This window comes from Mesitornis unicolor, unplaced genomic scaffold (genome assembly GCF_000695765.1).
Source record: "Mesitornis unicolor isolate BGI_N332 unplaced genomic scaffold, ASM69576v1 scaffold40839, whole genome shotgun sequence".
Classification (NCBI taxonomy): domain Eukaryota; kingdom Metazoa; phylum Chordata; class Aves; order Mesitornithiformes; family Mesitornithidae; genus Mesitornis; species Mesitornis unicolor.
The window spans coordinates 12,800-36,641 of record NW_010210047.1 but is presented as its reverse complement, the minus strand read 5'-3'; the positions used below and the strand labels follow the sequence as shown (position 1 = coordinate 36,641).

The following is a 23,842-nucleotide window of genomic DNA, read 5'->3' as shown; positions in this document are numbered from 1 at the left end:
ACAGGGCATGGGCATGCTTCATTTGCTGCAGAAGCTAAAGGAAGGGGCTGAAAGCCAAATAAAACACAGAGGTGCTTATACACTAACTGGAGGATGCAGAGAAACAAGAATTCTCAGGAGTGGGGAGCTTTTAAGAGTAACAAGGGAATTGGTTTTACGTAAGAAAGTGAAACACTAGAGGATCTGGAGCAGGACTACAGAGTTCAAGGGCAGAATCCCTTGGTAGAGAAGCAGCTTTGGAAGCTGTCATTTTTGGAGCTCGGAAGAAAAAGACATGAAAGAGGACAGCATGTTCTAGATAAGATGACTAAAGGGGAAAAAATATCAAATTAGTAGGGGTGAGATTACCTCCAGGCCTGCTCTAGAGGTTAGGGAACACACATATGACCATCCCCCCTCTTCTCCTTCACCCCCTCTCTTTGCTGTCAAGAGCAGCAATATGGCTAGTTCATGACCACAAGAGAGACTGGGTATTCGGAAGAGTCACTGGTACCAAAATCTCTCAGCAATGTTCATCTTCTATAAAACTGCACATGAGTAGAAATTAACTCTCAGTGCTTAACAGCAGATATTTTTGGCCCTACCGCTTATTTCTTGGCAGCATAGTTTAAGCAAACCTAGATGTTGTTGTGACATCAGGATTCAAATATATCCAATAAAGCAAGCAACATTTGCAAATTGTTGCTGGCTAAGGACATGTTTTGCAAACTTACAATTGGTACCAAGTGTAGCTTACCTATTTTTCTTTGAATTTTCATCTTTCCCTCTTTTAACCCCAAAAATTCTTGTAATCAGGGCACTAAACAGAAGTGTAGATGAATTTCTTACCTAAAGGAAAAAGAAAATAACATCAACTATGTTGTAAAAATCGCTTTGAAATGTACTAACATTTTTTTAAGTGCAGCCACCGATGTGCAGTTGAAAAGAAGAACAGCTGAGTGAAGGACAGTGCGCGCCTACTGTTCATGGGTCAGCACATGGAAACAATTAATTCATAGCATCTTGCCTCTTAATCAAGGTGGCACTAACAGAAAGTTCCGATTTTTTGGAGATGTCCATCTTTAATACAAGGGATACGTCCAGATTTTAGTGGTTCCAAGCAACCACCCTTGTCCGTGGCAGATCATGAAACGTTCTACCTTAATATGCCCCATGGAGTACCATCTTTTATCAAAATGTAAAGGAACAGTGAGAATGAAAGTAAATGCAGTCCTCACTAGCCATGTGCACTGACTCAAAATCTAACAGCCAGAAACGTTTTTATCTATACGGTAATCTTTGTCCCTACTTTTTGTCAGTATCAGTGCATCACATTAAATATCAACATAGACCTGCAAAAAAGTCATAGTTTTGGTGACTTTTTCTGGTTTTGTTTCATTTTTCTGTATTGCACCTTAAAATACTACACCATATAACATTCCAGAAATTGTGGTACTGCCATTTATAAGCATGACCAAAGGTTCACTGAACAGCACCACTCTATACCCAGTTATATTAGAGTAACAAAATTAAGAGTTAACTTACTGCCCAGACAGGTGACATAAAACCTAGAATCGCTACTTGTATTCCATCTGCAACGTAAGGCATGATGTTTTCACCTAAACGTGTATCCCTAAACAGTGCCCGAAGGATATTTAAAGCATGAACCTGTGGGGGTAGAAGAAATTTAAGAAAAATATATATTCTTTGGAAACTATCATAAATTTAATATATGATAATTACAGCAATGAACATGTGAAACAAAAATAATCCATATACACCTTTATAACACTTTATTTCTGTATTAAATACGAGAATACTGCTATTAAAAATATATATAATGATGGTGCAGCAGTAAACACTGTTAAAAACAATTACAGTTTAAAAATATATTCCTCTAGCAAGTACAGTCCAGGCACTGCAAGCGAAGGCCAGCATTCCTTTTTCCTTAGCTTATCATGGCTGTAAAAATAACTTTCAGAGTTTAGAATCATTTTTTCCAACATTCTTGACATGCTCTAGATACTGTGAGAAAAAATAAACTACAACTTATAGGAGGACAATATTAAGCTAAAACTGACAGCCAGGCTCGCTTCACCATATGGAGCATTTTCTGATACTTCTCTCCTCTCTGTAGGGGAAGGAGGTAATCTGTGTAGCTTCTCAGACTTTGACAAGGCTACATAAATTTATACCAGCAGAAGATCTGGCAGAGCCATTAGAACATACTTCTATGTATTGTCAACAAATTATGGCTTGCACCGACAAACAGAAAGATTAAGTATTTGATAACATTTTGAAGATACAGATCTTGACTTTAAAATAATATTTTTATGCATTAAATATATATATTTTTAACTTCTGGAAGTTACTAAGAATGCATAAAATCACTTTTCACATGGTACGTTGGTGCAAACATGATTTATGCAACTCTGTTTACTCTAACCATAAACAAATTCTGGTTTGTTAATTTCCTTGTAGAAAGGAAATTACTCATCTGCTTGTTTAGAAATATACTACAGGCAGTAAAATGATCATATGAATTCAAAATGAATACGGCTATATTTGCTCTACTAGGAAAAAAACTATGAAATTATGCCCAATCCATGTTTTAGTATCTTATGCACTTTCAAATTCCAGTGACTTCATAACCTCTGCACATGCAAACACATTCTAGAATCTAGTTATAGACAATGAAAACAAATTATCCTCATTAAAAACGCACACAGATTTCCTCAACTGTTTGAAGTAACACAAACACCCATAAGACATTTGCCCTCTGATGAGAGGCTGTATTGTACCTGTGGAATTACACTTGAGGATTCATTCAAAGGTGCAGCCAAAGATAGCAATTCTTTCATTGTCATTTTCAGCAAATCTGTTTTGCTCTTCTTTGGTTCTGAAGCTAACAAAGCCTACAGAAAATTTAAAGTAAAGAACTAAAAATTTGTTCTGCTCCACATTCATGTATTTATCATGTTATACAGCTTCTGACCACAGACAAAATCTAAAGAAAAATTTGAAAAAAGTTCCAGTTTTAACTCTTGGTTTGGCTTAAAGCCTCTTAGAGGTCAATGTTTCAGTAAGAAAACTCTGCTCAGTCGCTATCCATCTGCCTAAGAAAATTTGCTTGAATACAACAGATAATTTATTGAACACCAAAAAAGCATTTATTACAGCAGAAGTATCTGCCATATTATGAATACTTACATTTCCTACTATGGACTTTTTTTTAGTTTAATAACATCTATATTTAAGATGACATGGGCTGGCCAAAGAATAAATCCTGGTTTCCAAAGCAGGGTAAAACAAGCAGCAAATTTTTAAAAGGAGAGAAGAGATGCTTCTGTCTCCAAACAGTAGTTCAATGGGTCGGACATCCAGCTGAGATGTAAATTAACTTTAACTTAGTCCTCTAAAATTCAGGACTGTAGTTAAGTCTTTCTCTCTCTGTCTAGTAACTCCTGTTGAATTTGTCCAACTTAGTACAAATGGATAATCATAAATCACTTACTTCTAATAGAAAATCACTATCCATTTGTGTTTTGGGGCCCAGAGTCTGTTCAGCATCAGTTCAAACAAGATATTTAATACTACTTTACATCACAAAAGAACAACCAAATGGGTCAACTACAAGCCAAATAAAGTACAGAGGTTAGGCAGAAACCCAGAAGTAGTCACTGCCAGTTTATCAGTACCTTTAGCAATGGAAGAACAGAGAGAGAGAAGGGGAAAAACCCAAAACGTATTCATGAAGTATAACATAGAGGAAAATGAACTGAAGACTAAATTTCATACCCTAAAAACGTTAAAGTTGTAACTAGTATTTTCCCACAATTTCCTCACCCGCTAATTGGAGCTGCACCTTTGTAATATTAGGTAATAATATTTCTATTTTAAATAGCTAATTTAAAATGCTTATAACCTTAAAAATTACATATTATCATTAAAACAGATGTGTTTTAGTAGGACAAAAATAAATGTCACAGGAAGCAGATGGCAAAGACCACACTGAGTCTCGATTTTATGCATTAATAAAATAACCTTATTACAGTACTGTTAGGATATGCATTACAACTTGTATTTTTATTATCTAAATGCAACATGTTATTTAAGGCTTAATTCATTTTACTGAGTGCTACAGGCACATTCAGAACTACTGCCAAAATCCACTATCGCCTCTCTTTACAATGAAATTACAATTCAAAAATAGATTATTTCAGACTAATGAGAAGGTTTAGAATGAACACTGGGATTAATTGACTAGACTAACTTGGTACTCTTCCAGAGTTGTCAAAATAGCAGCATCTGACCTGTTTATCCAAAAAGCTATGGCACAGAGCAAGCTTTGCCATGTGGACTCAGTAATGTAGGCCAACTGCAGTGGGATACCACTGGGTCCACCTAGTCTTTACATTAGACAGTGTGACTTTTTACATGAAAAATTAATTCAAACATGTTTGTTTTTTTTCACATTCTCAAGATTAATGCCAGCTGGTGCCCACTGGATTCAAACTCTGTGGTGTGAATGGGGAAACCAGAAGACATGAAATCACTAAATTAATTTTGCAGACAACTTACAGATGTAAAAGGGAGAGATCTTTAACTACTGAATTTTAGAAGGTAAAAGGTCTCTAAAACCAATGCCCTACTTCTGATCTCTGCTGCCTAGCACACATGCATCCAGCAAAGCCAGGAGCAGGCTGTGACGGACACAAGAGAGGTCAGACAGAAGCAGGCTGCCTCAGCTCTCTCAGGGCAGCGGAAAACAAGCAAGATGAATTATTCTGGCAGGGAGAGCTTCCTCCCAGCAGTCCCTCAGATTTTTGGAACGTGCTTGAGACTATACTTCAGCAAGTGGAGAAAGTTACAAATCGTGCAGCTAATCTTGGACTCCTGTCTTAGAAAACTGGTTGAAAATTAAAATGATGGAGCTTAATCTAGGAGAAAGCAATCGTGGCTGCTTTAAGAAATGACAGAATGGAAACAGCTTAGTGTGATCTGCAAGACCAACTCCGCAGTGACTGACCCCACAAGGATGGAGATGAGCTGCTGCACACTCCTGTGAGGCACTCAGATGAGGTGGCACTTCAAGCAGAGACAAAACACTGCCAGGCAGCTGATCAGCCATCAAGTCTGAGCTTGGCAGAAGCCAGAGGCTGGGATGTGTAGAGCCGATGGCAACACCGGGAACGGGAAGACTGCTGGAGCATGGCCTCACCCTCACAGATGTAAGTCTTCAGTAACCTACTTATTCATTGCACTCCAGACTGTCAGTCAACACCAGTCAGTGTGACTCTATCACTTGATTCTGCTCAGTGGACTTTCCAAGTTCTTTGTAGTATTTTCCAGGCCACCATTTTACAATTCTCTGATGTTTTGTTCATATTTTACCACCCTCCCACTTCGCATGGACAAAGCAGAGTTATATGGTTAACACAGCTTTACTTAATCTGTGAATTAATTTATAAATTTGTCAGGTTTATTACAGAGGCCACACAGAGCCTAAGCTCAGTGATTTGAAATGCTATCTGAACCTACCACAAGCCAAAAATCTCAATAGTCAATAGAACTGCACCACTAAACAGTACCAAACATGGTTTAATTACAATCAGCTTCTTGGTTGCACAAAGGCAATTAAAATCTGTATTAAAAAAGTAGCTGTTTGACCAAAAGGGGTTGAAGTAAGTAAATTAAATACTACATAAGCGTATTCACCAGAAAGTAGGTCAAAAAGACAAAACAAAGCAAAAACAAAAAAATCAGTCATAGGAAATAACATTATTTGGTACCTGTATATAGAATGGAATTCCTGCACTACGTCTGGTTGCACACAGTGTAGACGAAGGATCACAAGATTTGATTTCTTCTAACACACAGCTTAGCCACTGCTCTGGCATCTTGTGCAGACTCTCACTGTTACATCTACATGAAACAAGTACGTAAGAAAGTTGTACAGAGTCAAAGAAGGCAATTAGTAACCTTAGGAGCTACTTCTTGCTATATGTGAAGATCTCCAACCGTATACACAGACTTTTTAAGAAATAAAGACAGAAATTAAAAAAGGAATTGCACATTTTTTCAGTGTTGGTACGAATTATATTAACCCTACTTATTAAGTGCCACTAGGAAAAGATATTTCACTGAACAGAAAACACAATTCTGTGCTTCAGCAGCGTAACTGCTCACTTCTGCCAATAACTATTACCCTGTTCTGGAGAAGAAAACAAAGACATATGCACAACAGTCACTGTGTAGGAAGTGACACTTCACAAACACACATCTCTGTTGTCACACAGTGGCCGATGCATGACCCTTACACTAACTAACACGTACAATTGTGTTTATAACCACACAAAACAAAACTGAAGTCCCTCACAGCAAGCATATATTATGTAAATACCCCAGCACATCTCAGAGCAGAAGAAGGAATGAAAAACAAGACATACTGCTCTTTTTAAAACACTATGTCAGTCAAACTTTTGGTAAAGTGCCTAAACTGCTCTCCTATCATCAAATACTCCTACTCTGCAGTTATAAAACTCGGCGTTGCCTCGGCAAAGGACTTCCAGGGACAAGAATTCAAGTCTGCTTCAACTGTTGGTACTGATCAGTTCAGTGAAATGAACCATACTCAGTGTGCAAGACCAGCTCATTAATCTCATGTCAATGTTCCAAAAGGATCATTCATTGTTACCAAAATTTCTATTAATGGGACATTGTTATTAAAACGTGTCACACTGGTTTGGCACGTGATACAGTGTAGAAGAAGGAATTAGTCACAGTGGGCAATACAACTGCAATTATCTCAGCCATGCAGGACTTGCCTTGCCTAAAAATATAAACTATAATTAAATTCGTGACTAAGTAGTGAGACTTTACAATAAGACTACAATCAAGTTTTCTACCCAGGTGACTGAAATAAATAAAAGCAAAGCTAAAAGGCAGCACGTACTGATGTGAAAACCAAAATCTAATGGAAGATCTACATCTACTTTCTCCTTCTTTACCCTCCTCTTACTACAGCAAGAATTTAGGTAGGCTAAAAACCTGATATTGAACAACAAATTAGGCTTTAATCTGCAGTGAAACCCTCCTTTCCTTCTTTTACAAAATAAACAGAAAATTAATAACGCAGAAAACAGAGGTCACGGGAAGTGCCAGACAGGTCAGGAGAACCCACAGCAAACCTTCTTTCTCTTCAGTCATTCCCTTAGGATTTCCACCACAAGTTTCTTACACTGCTGCCAGGCCTTCTCCCCATATTTTAAGGGCAGCACCTCTTCAAAACAGCAGCCAGCATGCAAACCATCAATCTAGAATGCAAGAGAAACCTGGCTTCACAAGGGGTATGTCACCTCATACCACGGCATAAAAGAAAGGCACTTCCAGCCCCAAGCCTGTGACAGAAGCAACCAAATTAATCTGGAAACTCACGGCGAGTTCCGTTTTCTTTGACTTTTCTCTTTCTGTTGCTGATAATCAGCTTCCTCTGCTTACTTTCAGGACGTGTTCCTTTGCTCACTTACAGGTAGACGAGGAGGAAGCAATTCTAGGGTTGAGACCACACAAAACCTCTTATGGATCTCCTCTGTGGGTCTCTGCTGTTGTCTTCACCCACGTCAACATGTACTGCAAGCTTCTACTTCTGACTATGTCCACATCTGGTCTTACCTCCCTAGCTAAGCAGAATTTAAATATCTCTGTTTAGTCACGCAAAGAATAATGCTCATCTCTCTTCAGGGTGTTATCTTAGTATTAAAACAAACATCCCGCAAGACATAACTCACATCTGCCGCGGTACAGAAGAACACAAAGTAAAGCGTTAAGGAAATATTTTAAAAGTTGCTGCGTAGCATACTGAATATTTAATTCTTAAGTAAACTGAGGGTTTTTCCCCCTTCCAGTAGTAGTAGAAAGAGTAGAAATATACTGAAATCCAATAAACTTCAGACTGCCTTAAAACCGTATTGCTTTGATCTAGCCACAAGTAATTCTACCTTGTTCACTCACCCACCAAGGCACCTTTTTTTTAAAGGTGAAAGAGTTATTGCTTTAAAGTTAGAAACAGAGACTATTGTCTTTGCAATAGAGATGACTACTCCCTTAGATTTGGCAACTCTGTCTCCTTATGGTCTGGCAAGAAGAATATTGTCTTAAGAAGCAGGTGGTCCTAAATTTTAAGAATAATGGAGCTTTACAGTGTAAAACTAGAGGTCTCAAGCTCTAATGTCATTTTCCGGAATGAAATAGTAGTTATTTTTACCAGATCAAAAAAGCAGTGTTAATAAATAAAAAAAACACAGTAACTTGATACACAAATTACTTAAGATGCAATACAGTAAAATAAAATCTGTTTTCTACAAATTTCTGCCCATCTGTCTGTCGGTTTAAAACAATTTCATACCTGCCCAAAACCCTTTCTGTGGTCAGTATCAATGAATACAAAGAGCTTGGTGATCCCAAGTTAAAGCTAAACCCCTCTCCCTAACTCATATGGCTGTATTTTCTCCTATCCAAAATTAATGGTGTGTTAAGAACAAAGGGTCGATGATGGATTTGGCCTTCCTGGATGTCGGTGGTTTGTGGCATAAACTGCACAGGACCAGAAGCATTTTCTACATGGATATAGCCAGTATTCAGTGTTTCCAATTGCTGAAATCAGTCCCGATCTGGGGAAAAAGGGGTTTTCTTTTGCCATACTTAGTCTCTTCATAGACCTGTAGTATTATTCTTTTTCACATAAGTAATGCAATTCCTACTCTTTATAAAGCTACTTTACATATTGGCCCTAGCACTTATCAGATAATTAAGGAGACAAGAATCTAGCCTCAGAAACACATTACTATTCAAGGCGTAAGTCACCATTGAAAAAGGTCTGCTTTTAAGAACAACTCCTCTGAAGCTCCAAAGTCCTTCCACTTGCATCCTCCTTTCCATAGCATCTACTCTAAATGAAGCAAAAATTTCTAAATTCTATAGGTGCACTGAGAAACGTACTGTTTCGAGGTTTCTCAAGCAGAGCAGAGAGAACCTTGGGTGGCCCCAAAATTTCAGAAAGACAGTATCACTACTCCTATCTCTCTCTTTCACCAAGCAGGAAAAGAAATGGGTGAAAAATAGGAACAGAGTTAAAAATTGACATGTCTTCAATCTGAGCAATGCCTTAACACTATATTCATTATGCTGTACTTCATTATACAGTGTACCTCCCAACTCTACCAGCACAAAAATACATAAAAACAGTTTTTCCTCCCCCTAGTTTTCTTTCTCTCCTTCATTTTAGACTCTTCCCTTCACATCTGTGATTACATTTTTTATGAAAAGTTAGTAACAATTCTACTACATTTCACTAGGAAGTCCATCCATGATTTTTAAAGTTTCCAAGAAGTTTTCCTAGCAGGCCATAGGGCCCTGGAAAGGAAAGGGGTTCACGGTCACTTCAGAGCAGCAAAATGAGTCAGAAGCCCAGTTTACTGCAAGGGATTAGGAGGGTCTGTTCCCAGCTACCCAACAGAAATATTACAGAAGATCAGACACCTAGCATGTACAGGTGAATAATTTCCACTGATACTGGATCAAACATTTGTAAAATCAGAGCGGTTTTTTTCTTTATCACTACATTTTTTCAGAAAACTGTATGATATGGTCCTAACTTGTGGCATATACATAAAACTGTGTTCACCAAGTTTAATTTAAGCTCCATTGAACACTTGCATTGTGCTGTACGGTATTACTGATTCCAAACCTTCTCCTTGCATTCTGCAACTGCAGTGAAGGAAAGCACTGCAGCCATAGCTATGCAACATCGTGATTTTGAGATCTCCAGAAATCCTTATGTTCTACTTGATTTCTCAGAAAAGTTTCACTAAATAAAATAAAATAAAATAAAAGCAGAACAAGCAAAACGCCATTTGGAACTGAGAAGTTGTTTGGATATTTATACGGGCTACAGGAGATTCAAGTTCAGAACAGATGCCCTCAGGTTTCCAAGTACTTTCTGTAACCACCATGTTATCAGACTAAATGAGCATTTGTAATTTCTCGGGGCCTGTGAAAGGAAAGTATTTTTTTACAAAAACTTTGCTTATTTCATTGATATGATCGTTGCTTGTTTTGTAACTGTACAGTTTTCTGAAGGTGCAGCTGCAGACAGTGTTAAGCAGGCACAGCGAAGGGAGCGTTACATTCATAGGGGGAATATGAACAGGGAAAAGGAAGAATGGTAACTGGCATCCTTAGAGCAGACTCAGCAATTTACATCCAAATGTCAAGACAGAGATCAAATTTCATCAGGTTCATAAGAAATCTCTGTGAAAGAAATATTTTTCTTTCACCACCAACTCAAGTCTGAATACCATTGCTCTGTCTAGAAAGAATTCTACTCATGGTTCTTATAAAAGCTGGTATTTAAAGACTGTATAGCTAAAAGCAAGCTCAAATGGTAAATATTCCAGCATATACTTTTAAGCAAATGTTTGGCTCTAAAAGTGGAGGACCATGTTCAACTAGAGTGTTTCATAAAAGCATGGGAATGGGATTTGGCATAGTAGTAGTGAAATATTTTTCACTGGGTCTTAGAGAAAGAATCAATTAAAGTGTCAAGGATGCTTCTTTAGGTCTTGAGTTCAACTCTGTTCAACAAGGTATCATGTTAAAGCTGTACATTACTGTAAACTGCCCCAGACAAAGGCTTTCTCCTCTGGTATTTGTGGATGCAGCAGTAAATTCATATCAATTCTGGTACACATGCTTCAAGACTGTCCATGAGCCTGGCAGCCATAGAGAGAGGCGGGCCAGCTCGGATTTACCTGCAGAACAGAGCCCCTCAGCTGCACCAGGGTACATGGAAAGGCTCTGGGACACAACAGACCCGCAGGGTGACTGCATTCACCAAGAGACTTAATTCGCCTCATGTCCCAGGAGTACCAAACCAAAAAGACATCGGCTATTCTAATACCAGCCTCCTTTTTCCTTCGTTTCAAATACAAATATTAGCCTTGAGACCCATATGTCCTGGAAAATATTTTCTTTCATTGAAATAAATACATCTCCACAGAGCTGCTCACTGGTTCTTCTAAACTGGCTTTTCCCAAAGGAATACCTGCCCTAACTGAAATACCTTTAAAAATACTAAGCAGTACACATCAATAAACTATTTTGGAGTACTGTTAATTCAGAAGAGGAAAATCACTTAATTATAAGCTTTTTTTGTTTTGTTTTAAAATCATGTATGTATACTGCTTAATGGTTTAATAACTGCCAGACAAACAGAGTTCTCTTCAGCCTGGCTCCCCATTTTACAACATTATATAAAGCTGCTCTTAAGTTGATTGTGCGTCATTAAATACAATGGCAGAAAAAGGGAGAGTGAACAAATACATCAGGAACTTCTCTGAAGTCTGGGTAAGTTTGCTCTATTTGCCTCAGCTTTTAAAAGAAATTTAAAAAATGAAAATCAAAGGAAAAGCAGCTTGTCTGCCGCATAGAGACTCTGCTATAAACTGACAGCACGTTTCATACGTTTTCCAGTATTTCCTGCTTTTTAGTCTGCCTTTCCTACAAAGTTTGTTCTAGATAATCCTGCATACTGACTGAGATAAGACTAGTGGGGCTGCACCTGTCTGGATCACCTCCTTTCTCCCCTCAAAGAGGCTGGTGATAGTAAAAGGTCCGCGGTTTTTAGGGTTGGTTTGTTTTTTAAACAGTATTACTCTGATGGCCAGTCCCTCTTCAGACTAATGAGAGGAATAAAGTATCTAAATAAGGTGCTAAAGTATCTATAAATATCATCCAGAAACATGCAGCAGACAGCCAAACAATGCTTTGTACTTGGACAAATGGAACGTATAAAATGACTGCTCTGTAACCCATTCAAATTAGAGTCACTAATTGATGTGACAGTAAAACCACTTCTCTAGAAGGCTGCCCAGATAGGTGGGAGCACCTCAACTGTTGTTCACCATAATACGTTTCCAGTCACTCATCTTCACAAGCTTTTTCTTGCTCCCTGTAGAAGCTGCTCTCTCAATACTCACAGCACTGAGAACAGAAAAGATCTAGCCCAGCAGGGAAGTTAATATGAAGTCAGCTCAAAGGGTGCCACCAAGCAATCATCTGATACATCACCTTAAAACGTCCTCCGATACATCACCTTAAAACTTTCTGAACCAAGTTTTCCTAGTATAGAAGAACACCACATTTACACAAGTGTATATAATGTAATATATAGATAGGCAAAAATGTAAGAACAGTATCACACGTCAGTTTCTTTTTAAGTAAATTATCAGATGTAAAGTAAGGTTGTGTGAGCTCTCACCAACCACTCAATGTAAAATGCTTCAGATTCCTAGCACATAAAAGGAAAAAAGAAATAATGTACATTCTATAGATATATCACCAACAGACCGTGGCTTATCATTTAGCATCTCACTGGCATAGAGGATGAAGGACATAATGTGCAAAATATCAATTTCTGTAGCAGTGCTGGTCCCTATAATGTAGCTTCCCCACGGACATCCTGTACCAGAGACCAATCCCTCAGTTCTGCTGGGAAAACTGTCTGAGGGGACACACAACAAACCTGGCCAAGCAGCTGGTCTATACTAAAACCACCAAAACTGTTTCCATCACCAGATTTATTCTTACTTTAAAAATACCCAGATTTATTCTTACTTTAAAAATACCCAACAAAACAAACCAACCTATCCTCTCTTCCTTTCTACCCAAAACAAACAAGAAACAGATTAGTGCCTCAAACTGGCCCACTACAAGCAAAGGGAGAACACTGGTTACTTTACTTGGTATTAGTACAAAAATACATATACTTCAAATTGAAAATTTGACTAGTCTTTCCAAAAATTACATTAAAAAAATCCCCCACTGATATCTACAAAGTCAGCAGAGATTTTGTCTTATTAAAAAGACTGGATATGATACAATCACTATATATCACAAAGAAACATCACCAATACTTAAAATAGGTAACTAAACATGCAATGAAAATTCCAATGCTCTTGCCCAGACCTCAGAATAATTCTGCTTATTTAGTTCTTCTAGGAAAGAACAAAGTTACAAGGGGGAAGAAAAAAAATTAATTAAAAAAGATTGCCTATCACATCTTGTGATGCACTGCCAGGTACTCTTCCAAACGTCAGAATACACAACTCAGTGACAAGTTATGAAAGTTTCCAGGAAAACATCCTGGCTGAAACAAAAAGTCTGGCACTCATTTTCATAAAGGACTAGGGAAGGGTGGTTGGGAGGAAAGAATTCAACCCTCCTACTTCTCCCAGGAGCTCTTGAGAGCTGTTCAGTAAACTAACACGCCAGAAATGGAGAAAAATGCAGCAAGCACTAAATGTCTGTATCATCTTTCAACGCCTAAGCACCATCTCTAACCATAAGTATCGCAGTCCAAGTCACAGACGTCACTAACTAATGGCATAAACACGCCTACACCAAACTCCTAATAAAATCCTCATGATATCAAGGATCTGCTTGCACAGCCAGCTTCAGCATCGATGCCACAGTTTGGTAAAACTATTATACTACAAACATACTGAGTTGCCCATCTACCTGGAAAGCATTTCCGTAAGTTGCACAAAGCCAGCGTATGCCAATTCAAATGCTCCCCTGTGCCTCGACTGCAGCAGATGATGTTTAAAGTAGTTCCCAATATTTTTAACCTAAAAAAAGCAAGAAAAGAAAAAAAGCTATTTGAAATTATATATAGACCATTCATTTTTATATGCAAGATAGTTCTGCAATTAAAAGCAGCAATCCTTCGCCTGGTTGGAAAGGCCACTGGCAAAAGCAATTCGAAGTCCTGTCTTAAAAATACCACTTACTTTAGGGATAACAAGTATTATATTCTGTTTTTCAGGTTAAAGGGATAGTGCTATGTCCTTAAAAAAAGGCTAAAAAGCAAATGACATTAAACTAGCTATTTACCCAAAAGGAACACACTCAGATTTTAAGAAAAGAAAGGGACAACCCTGATTTACAGAGGAAACAAATTTAAGAGTCCTTGTTTGCCTTCACTCTTACCTAAAATCCCCAAGAAAATATCTACTGAATCATAACAACACAAACATCTAAAAAACACCTGAGAAAGAGAATTCAAACTTCAAAAATTGTGCCAAAGGGAAACAAATGTATCTTAGCTATTTTTAAGGTTCTAGGAATTCTGCACAATTCCCTTCGACTAACAGAAGCAATTTTAAAACAGATACTGTATGTATGTAATAACAAGTGCTTCATTTGAAAGGCTGAAAAAGCTAAACGCTCTAACTAAACTTTCACCAAAAGCCACTTTCTAGAGCTATACTAAGATATCAAGTTTTTAAAGCTGTTTGGAAGCTTATAGTGCCACACAATCTCATTCTACATAGATATCCTCTTTGAATTTTTTCTCATCAACTTTCAAGTTCTAAATCAAACTTCCAATATAATTTGCTTAAAACAACTAGCACATACTTAATTCTACTATGCAAAATTTTCTTCAGGAATATTCTGTAAGAGTTCTTCAGCAAAAAGTTCTTCAAAGCTTTTATACAAAACCAAGCATAAAATCATGTCAAGTTTCCTATAAAATTTTGCTTATTCTGTTATTTATAAAATAACATAGTTTAATATTCTGACAAGTAATTAAGATGACAGAGAAGTTAATGTCCTATCTAGCTATATGGTTCTTCGCCCTACTGTTAAGTAATTGATGTTACTCAAGCAATGAGATTGCAGTAATTTAAAAATTAAAAAAAGACTAAGTTTACTTATTATTTCCTGCAGCCAAAACCTACCTAATGAGAGACAAATAATAACTGGAGATACTTGAGCTAAAACAGTTATTTCTCTAAGTGGATTTTCAGCTAGTTTATGTACCTACAGGGTTTCCGTTTTCTAGCCCAAAAGCAGGAGTGAGCGCCCTTTTTTGAGAGGGAACTGACCCACAGGCAGAACAACTCTCCAGGTGGGTAAACAAAACAAATCCAAGAAAACCACACACATGCAAATCAAATTACTGCCCTGTTCTACCACTACCTTTACATTTTTAGAATAATTCATCATATTTTTTTTTGGATCACAAAACTTTCAACTTTGTTATTTATATTTCTGAGTTTTTTGCAACAGCCACATTGACAAGAAGCTTACTTCAAATTGAACTCTGATATGTTCACTTCCACTCATAGGGTAGAGTTTGAAGAAACAGCACTGCCATAACTCATTCTTGCAAATGATTAGGACTGATCCTGAGTGTAAGTATGAATTTTTATCTAGTAGCACCATGCCATGAGCATCCAGCTTCCCTGTGTCACAAAACCAGTACTTCATTATGTTGGGATGGAGGACAAATTAAGGAATCCACATTCTCTACAAGATCACAAAAATCCCCAGCAACTGTAAGAAAAGGTGATCCTACCAACTTTGCATGCAGAGGAAATAACACCCTGGTTTAAGTTAAAATATTCATATGTGGACTGCTAATATCTTAATTACATTTGATCATCTTGGTCAAAAGCATAGGAGTACGACAGGTTACTCTCACTAATGCATCAATCAACAGTTTACAGAGCCATGCTTGCTGTTGAGCCCAAGAATCTCAGTATTCAGGATATAATTTCTGCACAAGAGCTTCCAAAAGTGCTCTGAGAAACAGTTGTTATATTTGTGCCCCCATATCATATTTTCCCGACAATAAGATGCCACTAAAGTAGGGTCCTACATTCTAGAGGGTGTTTTTTTCAAACCATTAGGAGAGGATGGCTCCAAACCCCTAATGGACTGCAAAAGCATCTCACAGTTAGAAACAAGCAGTAGCCAGTGAACTACTGCCAGCCATAGCGAACTCCAAAGATCAACTGATTACATAAAGAACTGGGGAGACATATTTGTTATACATTCAGCCAATAAACTGTTTCCTTACAAGCCTGAGGAAAATCAGAATCTCAAATTGGCTTCTCATGAATTAGCATTCTTCAAATTAGAACACAGACATTCTGTTTTACACAAGACATCAGAAGCATAAAGACCCTAATGAGGCATCTGTAGGAAAAGAAGGTACGTAGCTTAACAACATAGCATTTCTAAAAGGGTAGCTACTAATGTGTGCTTTCTAAATAAAGATAGAGATGCTATGGTTAGAGCTGTCTCACTCTAAAATAACTCTGTTTTGACTTGGAGTAGATTAAGGAACATAATGGTGGAAACGCAGATCTGTTCTCTCATCTACCCTCCAGACCTCTGCAACAATGCAAGCACAGCTGTTATCCAGATAAAAACATGAAGGCTAGAGACAATAAAGATACTAATACTATATCCGTGGCACCACAACATTAGATAACATAAGAAACAGGACATGCAGTACATTACACAATTACTTATTTTATGGTAGAAGGCTCTAACACCTAAGGAAAAATTAAATATTTTCTGTTGGAAAGGAAAAGAGGTTAAAAAGTAGTGTGCCTTGCATATTTCAATCCTCCATGCAGAGACTGGTTTTGTTGAAACCATATGGAAATGAAAAGGTCATCAATTAAAAGCAGAAATTTAATAAACATAAAATATTTCCCAAATAAATGCCTGTGGTAATCTAATTTCTTGTAAACACTGCACTCAACATTCTACAGGAGACCCAGATGGCATATGAACATTTCTGATCTCTTAAATCAAAAAAACTGGAGGAATAAGACAGTCACATTACACACAAATTATTCATAATTCAGTCTCTTATGTTGGACAAGACTACAACTAGTCAGCATGTTTGACTTTCAGAATTATTGATTATGAAGTTCAATTAATGAAGAGCTTTAAGCAAAAACCCAACACCTAGGGTTCAAAATGAAACAAGACACTTTGAATAGAAGCCAGTTTAGATGTCTTTTAGCAAATCTATTAATGCCCAATATATACCAATACATATATACATAGAGAGGGGCACATTGGTACCCCTGAACACCGCATACCTCTTACAAATAACCCAATACAATTAGAATGAATATTCCTTGAGTTTGTTAGCTATGTACAATAATTTCTTCACTTATCTATTACTATTACAGTTACACCTTCTGAATACCACTTCACCAAAAAGTAGACTGTCAACCAAGTAAAAGAAAACAAGAAAACCATGAGAAGAACATGGCAATAAAAAAATAACAACATAAAAACATTATGCCTTAATGAGCACAGATTTAAGAAGGAAATTTTCTGAAAACTGCCTTCCCTCCCCTCCAGAAAGTGAAGGCTTTATAATAATAAAATAAAATTTTACATAATAAAATTCCCTACCTGTTCTACAGTAACCAGCCCATCTGAAGGTTCAGATGCAGCCTGTGAAGGCAAAAGTTTACACAGTGTCCCTAAGAGCAGAGATACCTCCTTCATGCTTCTCCAGCAACACACAAGAACCATTTGGGCTGTGACGTCACACGTTTGTCTGTCTTTACCTTGAAAATAAACATCAACAAATATAATAGTGAAACTCAAGGTTTTCAGACACAGACTTGTAATTTAAATTTCATTTAGCTTGACTGTCTACAAAACACAATTACGAAAAAAAAAATCTAAACTTGTTAACCCAAATGGTAATTCAGCTCTGCTGACCATAACTGCTTCCACTCCTGAACACTCACTGTACTTTATTCTGCTTGGAAAAGGCAGCAGCACACCATTTCACCAGGAAACTGCTATTTTAAAGAGTAGAGGTCTTTTGGTCACAATTCGTATTCACATGCACACTGAAACATACAAACACCTACAACTTTGGAGTCAGGCTGCAACAAACTCCACGTCAATCATCAATCCATCACTCACTGCATGTTACTTGGTTTGTAGCCCAGGTGCGCCCTAGGAAGATGCCTGGCAAAGGCATCACGTTTCTGACACAACATCCCCATCTGGTGGCCATTTTGCCACTTCAACACATTTACAGACTTCATGACACAAACCATATGGCCCAAGCAAAACTATTTTAAACATAGGAAAAAACATAAACTTCCTATAATCATAGAAAGAAAGTTCAAATATTTAACACTTAAAAAGCTTGCGTAAACTATTAAACTTAAAAATGTACAGATATTCTACCAATTTATGCTGGTATACACTAAATATGTCAAAGTTTACAATTCCTTTATCACTGTAATGCTCAATTTCGTAGCTCCTATTCATAAAAGTAGACAAGGAATATCTCACATTTTACCACTGGAATCTTTCAAACGGAAGCTTCTGCCTACGTAATTTCATTAAATAAGTTTTACTGCACAAACATATTCCCCACTATTTTTGTGTACGCTGGAGAGGGAAATCACACTAAGACCTTTCAACAAGAAACACATTAAAAGTGTTGCTTGACAGAAAAGGTGTTAAAGATCACCTGGCCAGTGCAGTTAAGGCAACAGAGTCTAGGCCAATATCAAAACAACTCATTTTCACTTGTGCTGTAAGAGAGATTAACGACAATCTTCCAGAAACACAGTGAATTAGTCTTTAAAACCATGCCCATGAATAACAAGCTTCTGACAGATTTATTGAAGAAGCGAAACATTATACAGAGCAAATAACTTCCAATTTTGATCACCCACGGTAAATGCTTGGTCTATAAAGAATATCATGATTTAATTACTAATACAGCATTGGATTTACCTCTCACGTCTGAACAAGTATTTTCCATTGGCCTGTGGTCAGCCAGCTTTTCAGACTCTACTTTGCAGTGTTCTTTCAAAATTTTTGCTTGCATAAAATAATCATTCGTGTCCTGTGGTTGTATCTCATGCAAAATCATCTGCAGGCGACCTGCACTTTCTACACATCAAACAAGAGGAATATTTAAGATTACTTTGTATTTTACGTCCAGTTCTTTATACAAATGCATTTTGAGTATGTAAGTACAAAAGAAAGCTATTAACAGTAAAAAACAAATACAAAACTATGGTGATTACAAAGATTAAGGAAGAAAAAAAATGGAGTTTACAGTCATCTGTTTTTAAACAGATGCAACAACACAATCTGCAAATGTTTGGGTTATTTTTTTTAGTGCAGAAGTCAAGACAAACTTTCAGAAGTTAAGAGAGTGTATTAAGATTATGACAAAACGAGAAGTTTAAATTGAGCTTTAGTTCTGAATCTCTGTGAGACAAACAGAACTTCAGGAGCTCCCAATTTTAGCAGAATTCTTTTAGGCATTTGTTTGTTTACCTGAATCACTATCCATTGGAATAAGACCCTCTGGCGATGAGCTCTGCAACACTGGTGATACTACAGCAGACAGCTCGTATGACATCAGAATGAGCCTGGCCACCATTTCCTTCCATTCAGCTACCAATGTCAAGTTTCTTAAAAAACAAACAACATGGATTAAAAACCATTTTATGTTTAAAAGAAAGAACTGAAATTACAAACACTTCTGCAACTTTCTGTATTTATGAAAACTATAAATAGCATGTATTTTGAAAAGTCCTAAGACTGAGTTTAACACTTACAAAGGAAATAAGTAACAGCTACCTAAACAGTGCAGCAGGAAGAGCTCTAAAAGCCACAGCTACTGGATTTCATTACAAGTAACAACATATGCTTTTATGTTCTCCTGAGCAGTTCTTCCACTCTGCTGAAACCTGGAGTTTTGACTTACTATTGAGCCTTATGTTTTACTTACTTAAAAGGTAATTGCCGTAAAGCCCCAGTTATACAATGCACTCTCCCATACATTGGGAATGATGCTGCTGCTTGAAGCAGAGACTTCTTAGCTTGAAATATTTCTTCTTCAACATTCACCAACAAAATCTTGATAACTAAAATTTTAAAAATACAGATTTGCATCACACACACATACATTTTTAAGAAACAAATCTACTTTAAAGAAACTGGAATAAAGCCTGTTTATACAAGAATTCAATGGCAAGCACACAGCCATTTCCTTGTTTACACTTTTCACTCTTTTGTTGTTTAAATAAAAGTTACTGTTGATTTTCAACAACATTTGTTATAGGCAAGTTAGTCTCTCTATCTGAATCAAATGGCAGCTGTGAAAAGCACAACCCAGATCTGTACTCGGGGACAATCTCACAATTCATGATGAAGTCAACTGAAGTAACCTACCACATACTGAAAGTGAGACTTCACCCTTAGAGTCCAGGTTAATAAAACAAATAGTACAGTAGAATATTAAAATCAGAAGCTTATGGTTAAATATTTGAATCTTTAATCAGCCACTAAAGAAGCTGTCCAATTTTCAAGGACAGATGTGCCAGTTTTATTTATATTTATACCTTGCAACATCTCAGAATCAGAAAGAATTACAGAGCCTAATGATGAACTACAGACCACCAACAGCAGGAGGTACTCCGTAACAATGAGACATGAGGTTACCCATGCATTTGCTTCCTTCATGGCAACCACAACCACGACTCAAAATTATGATTTCACTCCACATGAAGAAAGTATTAATAGGCATACAGAGAGAAGCAAGTAACAGCACAAAAAAGTATACAATATTGAGTTTACCATAAATTACATCCAATGCTTTATTACAAATATTATTTTTTTTTGTTTACTGCAAATTACAAAAGGTGAAGGAAGACCATTTAACAAATTTGCCAAATCTGCTAGGTCTAGAGTCTCTCAAGTTTAATCCAGAGACATTAAACCAAAGAAAAGTATCTCACATATGAAAAAAGTCTAATTACTGCAGCACGCAAGACTGCAAACCACTCATAAAAATGGTTTCAAGTGAACACAGCTCCAAAGATCAGCACCGCATCTGGTACTGGAATATGACACAGACCAACCACAGCTGCCTTTGCTGTGGGTGAGCAAGCTCTTCAGAAGAGGCAGAGGTTCCTTTCCTGAACATTTTGAGCACAGCTTCATCAGACTACCTACCAGGGCTTCAAAGTCACTTTCCCTCTGATCAAAATAATAAACAAAAGCCACCTTTTGAGAACACGCAATAGCCTCAACATGAACAGGACTAGATGAAGATTTTTCTAAGGCACCTGGCTTCTTAATAGCAAAACAAAATTTATTTTAAATCCTATTAGAAATAAGAATCCCTTCCTCATTATGCTTCCTATCAAAAGCCTTAAGGAAAAGCAGTAAAACTTCAGTAAGATTACTGTGAGTGCAGTGAGGCACTGGCACAGGTTGCCTAGAGAAGTTATGGATGCCCCCTTCATGGAAGTGTTCAAGGCCAGGTTGCATGGGGCTTTAAGCAACCTGGTCTAACAGAAGGTGTCTCTGTCCATGGCAGCAGGGTTGGGAACTAGATGGTCTTTAAGGTTCCTTCCAACACAAACCATTCCATGATTCAAATAAACATTTTTTTTAAAAAAAGGGAGGATAATCTCCCTAAAAGCTTACCTGCTAAAGTGTTGTTCTCCACTGTACTTACTGATACGTTTTCATCCAGCTGAGGCTTATGCTTACCATATTTTCCTAAACAAATACGCTGTAGTCTTTTATGATGTACTAAAAAGTTGAACAAATACGAAGCAGTGACACAATCATATGGCTTGGTACTTGTGCTAAGATCCATTGCTGCTTTGAATAAGAGCTCTAGATATGCAGAATCCTGAAAAAAAAAATACTGCTCATCTTATTGAGCTCCCATATTGATTTAATTAAGCTGCTTAGCACCCCAAAATCTAAGAACCTGCTTTTCAGTAAGTCTGCTGTATGTATTTCTTAAGAAAGACTTATTCTGTAAAGTGATCATCTTACATACACATGCATTCTGTCACAGTAATCTATAAAGTGGTATTCAAACACACCGCACTTCACAAAAGGATGGTTTTGTTTCCAAAATACTGTGTTTTATCTGCTAATGGACATCACAAGGAAGCATGGTTTATTAGGAAACAGTGTTTGTTCAGTGGTAATTTTGAATTTAGAAGTAACTTTTTGTGAAATAACAAACAGAAGAATCAGTATCAAGGCAAAGGGTAAAATCTGGGAGAAAAAAAAGAGACAATGAGAAAATGAAATCTGAGACCAATTAGAGGAAAAGAAACACATAGCTTAATTTCTTAAAATACAGGAGTAACCATGTCAAAATGCCTCGATTATTTACGAAGGGAAGTTGCAGCTAAGCAAGGAGCTTGCATTAACTATTTCTTTGTTCACAGTCATAGTCAATGAACTTCCCAAAATCCTTCATACGCTGGTGAAATACGCTTCCTTAGCTAAGGGCAGATGTGTAAATCTATACAGAAGACGCTAGGGATGAACACTACTGCAGTCAACAAGGACTGACTTCTAATTTTCAGCAATTATGCTCTATATGTAATCCAAGTACCTGGTTTAATACAGAACACTCCTCTTCCAGGAAATAATTGTTTTTCAACTATTTCTAGTTACATACCTGTAACTTAAATGCAGCATCATTTAGTTTCATCAAAAGCTCAAATGCTAGAACTTTTACTTCTTCAAAGGTACTGGCAAAACACTGGATCAAAGTTTGCACACGAGTGGAATCAATCTCCTGCTCCAACTGAAAAACTTGTGCCTGGCCTGTTCCAAGAAATCAATGCCTCACATAGTTTTGCTGTAATTCTTTCCAGAATAAGCACTGCATTCACATTTTGCTTTGCTATACTAACAGAAGCACTGAAATAAATTTTAGCTAAAGCATTATTTTACTATTACTTACTTCTCTTAATAGGTCTTAAAATGCTATGTTTACTCTTGAATAAAAAAGGTCACCATATCCAAAAAATTACTCACTAATATAGAAAGTAACTTACTGCCAAAACCAGAATCCCATTTATTCACATTAAATTTAGCATTGAAAATAAAAGCATTATTTTAGCTTAGATTAAAAATTCCTTTCCTGGAAGTATGTAATATTACCAAAAAAATTACTTCCAGAACTTCAGTGTGTTTTGGGTGGTTGGTTTGGGATTTATTTTGTCATAACCCCCTAAAATGGAAGCCACTACAATTTTTCACTTTTAATTTAAACAAGTGGTGATTTCTGGTGACTGACCTAACGCTGTAAAGCAGATGGAAATTTTAAGATATGAACAAGTGCAGCACATTCCAGCACAGAACACAACAGCAGCTCAAACTGCTTTATCAAAGTAATGTCGGGATTCTGACATCCTCAAGCTGCTATTAGTAACTCCCAATACAACTTTCTATTATAAATAAATCAATCAATAAATAAAAGAAGCATCAACACACCACAAACTTGTCATAATGAAGTTAATGTGTTCATGATTTATCAGAGGTTTTGAGAAAAGGTTTACCAAGAAGGTATGTTTTCCTCCTCTTAAAACCAACTTCTGTCTTAAGAGTCTCGCTTCTTGAATAAAATTTTTAAAAATTTTTTAATTTTTTAAAATTTTTAAAAAATTTTTAAGACTGAAAACATATTTTTATGTTGGTCATATGATCCAGACACAGAATTTAGCAAGACAATCAATGCTCCAAGGCTCTAATACTTCTTGAATGGGGGTTGTTAATACATTGTGAAGAAAATTTAAAATAAACAGCAACACAACATCATAAACTGTCCAATTAAAGTGTCCCTTATTTAGCACAGTGATATCATGATGATACAGAAGCCTTCTCAATCAAGGGGTTTATTGCCTTAACATTTTATGTATTATCAATATGTTAGAACAGAAAAAAGGGAAAAGTTATAAAATATATTGAATCTTGTCCAAAAGTTTTCTTCATAATAACAAAAACACATTGAAAAATGTTGCTAAAAAACAGGCTCTGCAAGAAATCCCAATTTATGGAAGATATTCAGCAAGCCATAAATATTTGTATTTACTTCAACATTCTATTTTTCAATAAAACTTCTTATCCTTCCTCACATAAAATGAAAGCAACACAGGAAATGCCATAGAAATTAAGGACTAAGAAT

At 36.8% G+C, this 23,842-nt stretch overlaps 1 protein-coding gene across 1 annotated transcript in view; it reads right to left on the bottom strand.

The window, feature by feature from the left end:
* THADA (thyroid adenoma associated) overlaps window positions 1-23,842 on the bottom strand; it is a gene marked incomplete at its 3' end in the record, with an annotated part of 55,313 nt that overhangs the window by 19,764 nt on the left and 11,707 nt on the right. Inside the window, exons 15-25 of the mRNA XM_010193063.1 lie at window positions 22,331-22,479; window positions 21,331-21,541; window positions 19,628-19,763; window positions 19,171-19,307; window positions 18,619-18,777; window positions 17,266-17,423; window positions 13,558-13,667; window positions 5,772-5,904; window positions 2,781-2,894; window positions 1,525-1,647; window positions 737-828 (exon numbers count right to left, since the gene is read on the bottom strand). Of these exons, the coding sequence (XP_010191365.1) occupies window positions 737-828; window positions 1,525-1,647; window positions 2,781-2,894; window positions 5,772-5,904; window positions 13,558-13,667; window positions 17,266-17,423; window positions 18,619-18,777; window positions 19,171-19,307; window positions 19,628-19,763; window positions 21,331-21,541; window positions 22,331-22,479 (1,522 nt within the window). The remainder of the gene's footprint in view (window positions 1-736; window positions 829-1,524; window positions 1,648-2,780; window positions 2,895-5,771; window positions 5,905-13,557; window positions 13,668-17,265; window positions 17,424-18,618; window positions 18,778-19,170; window positions 19,308-19,627; window positions 19,764-21,330; window positions 21,542-22,330; window positions 22,480-23,842) is intronic.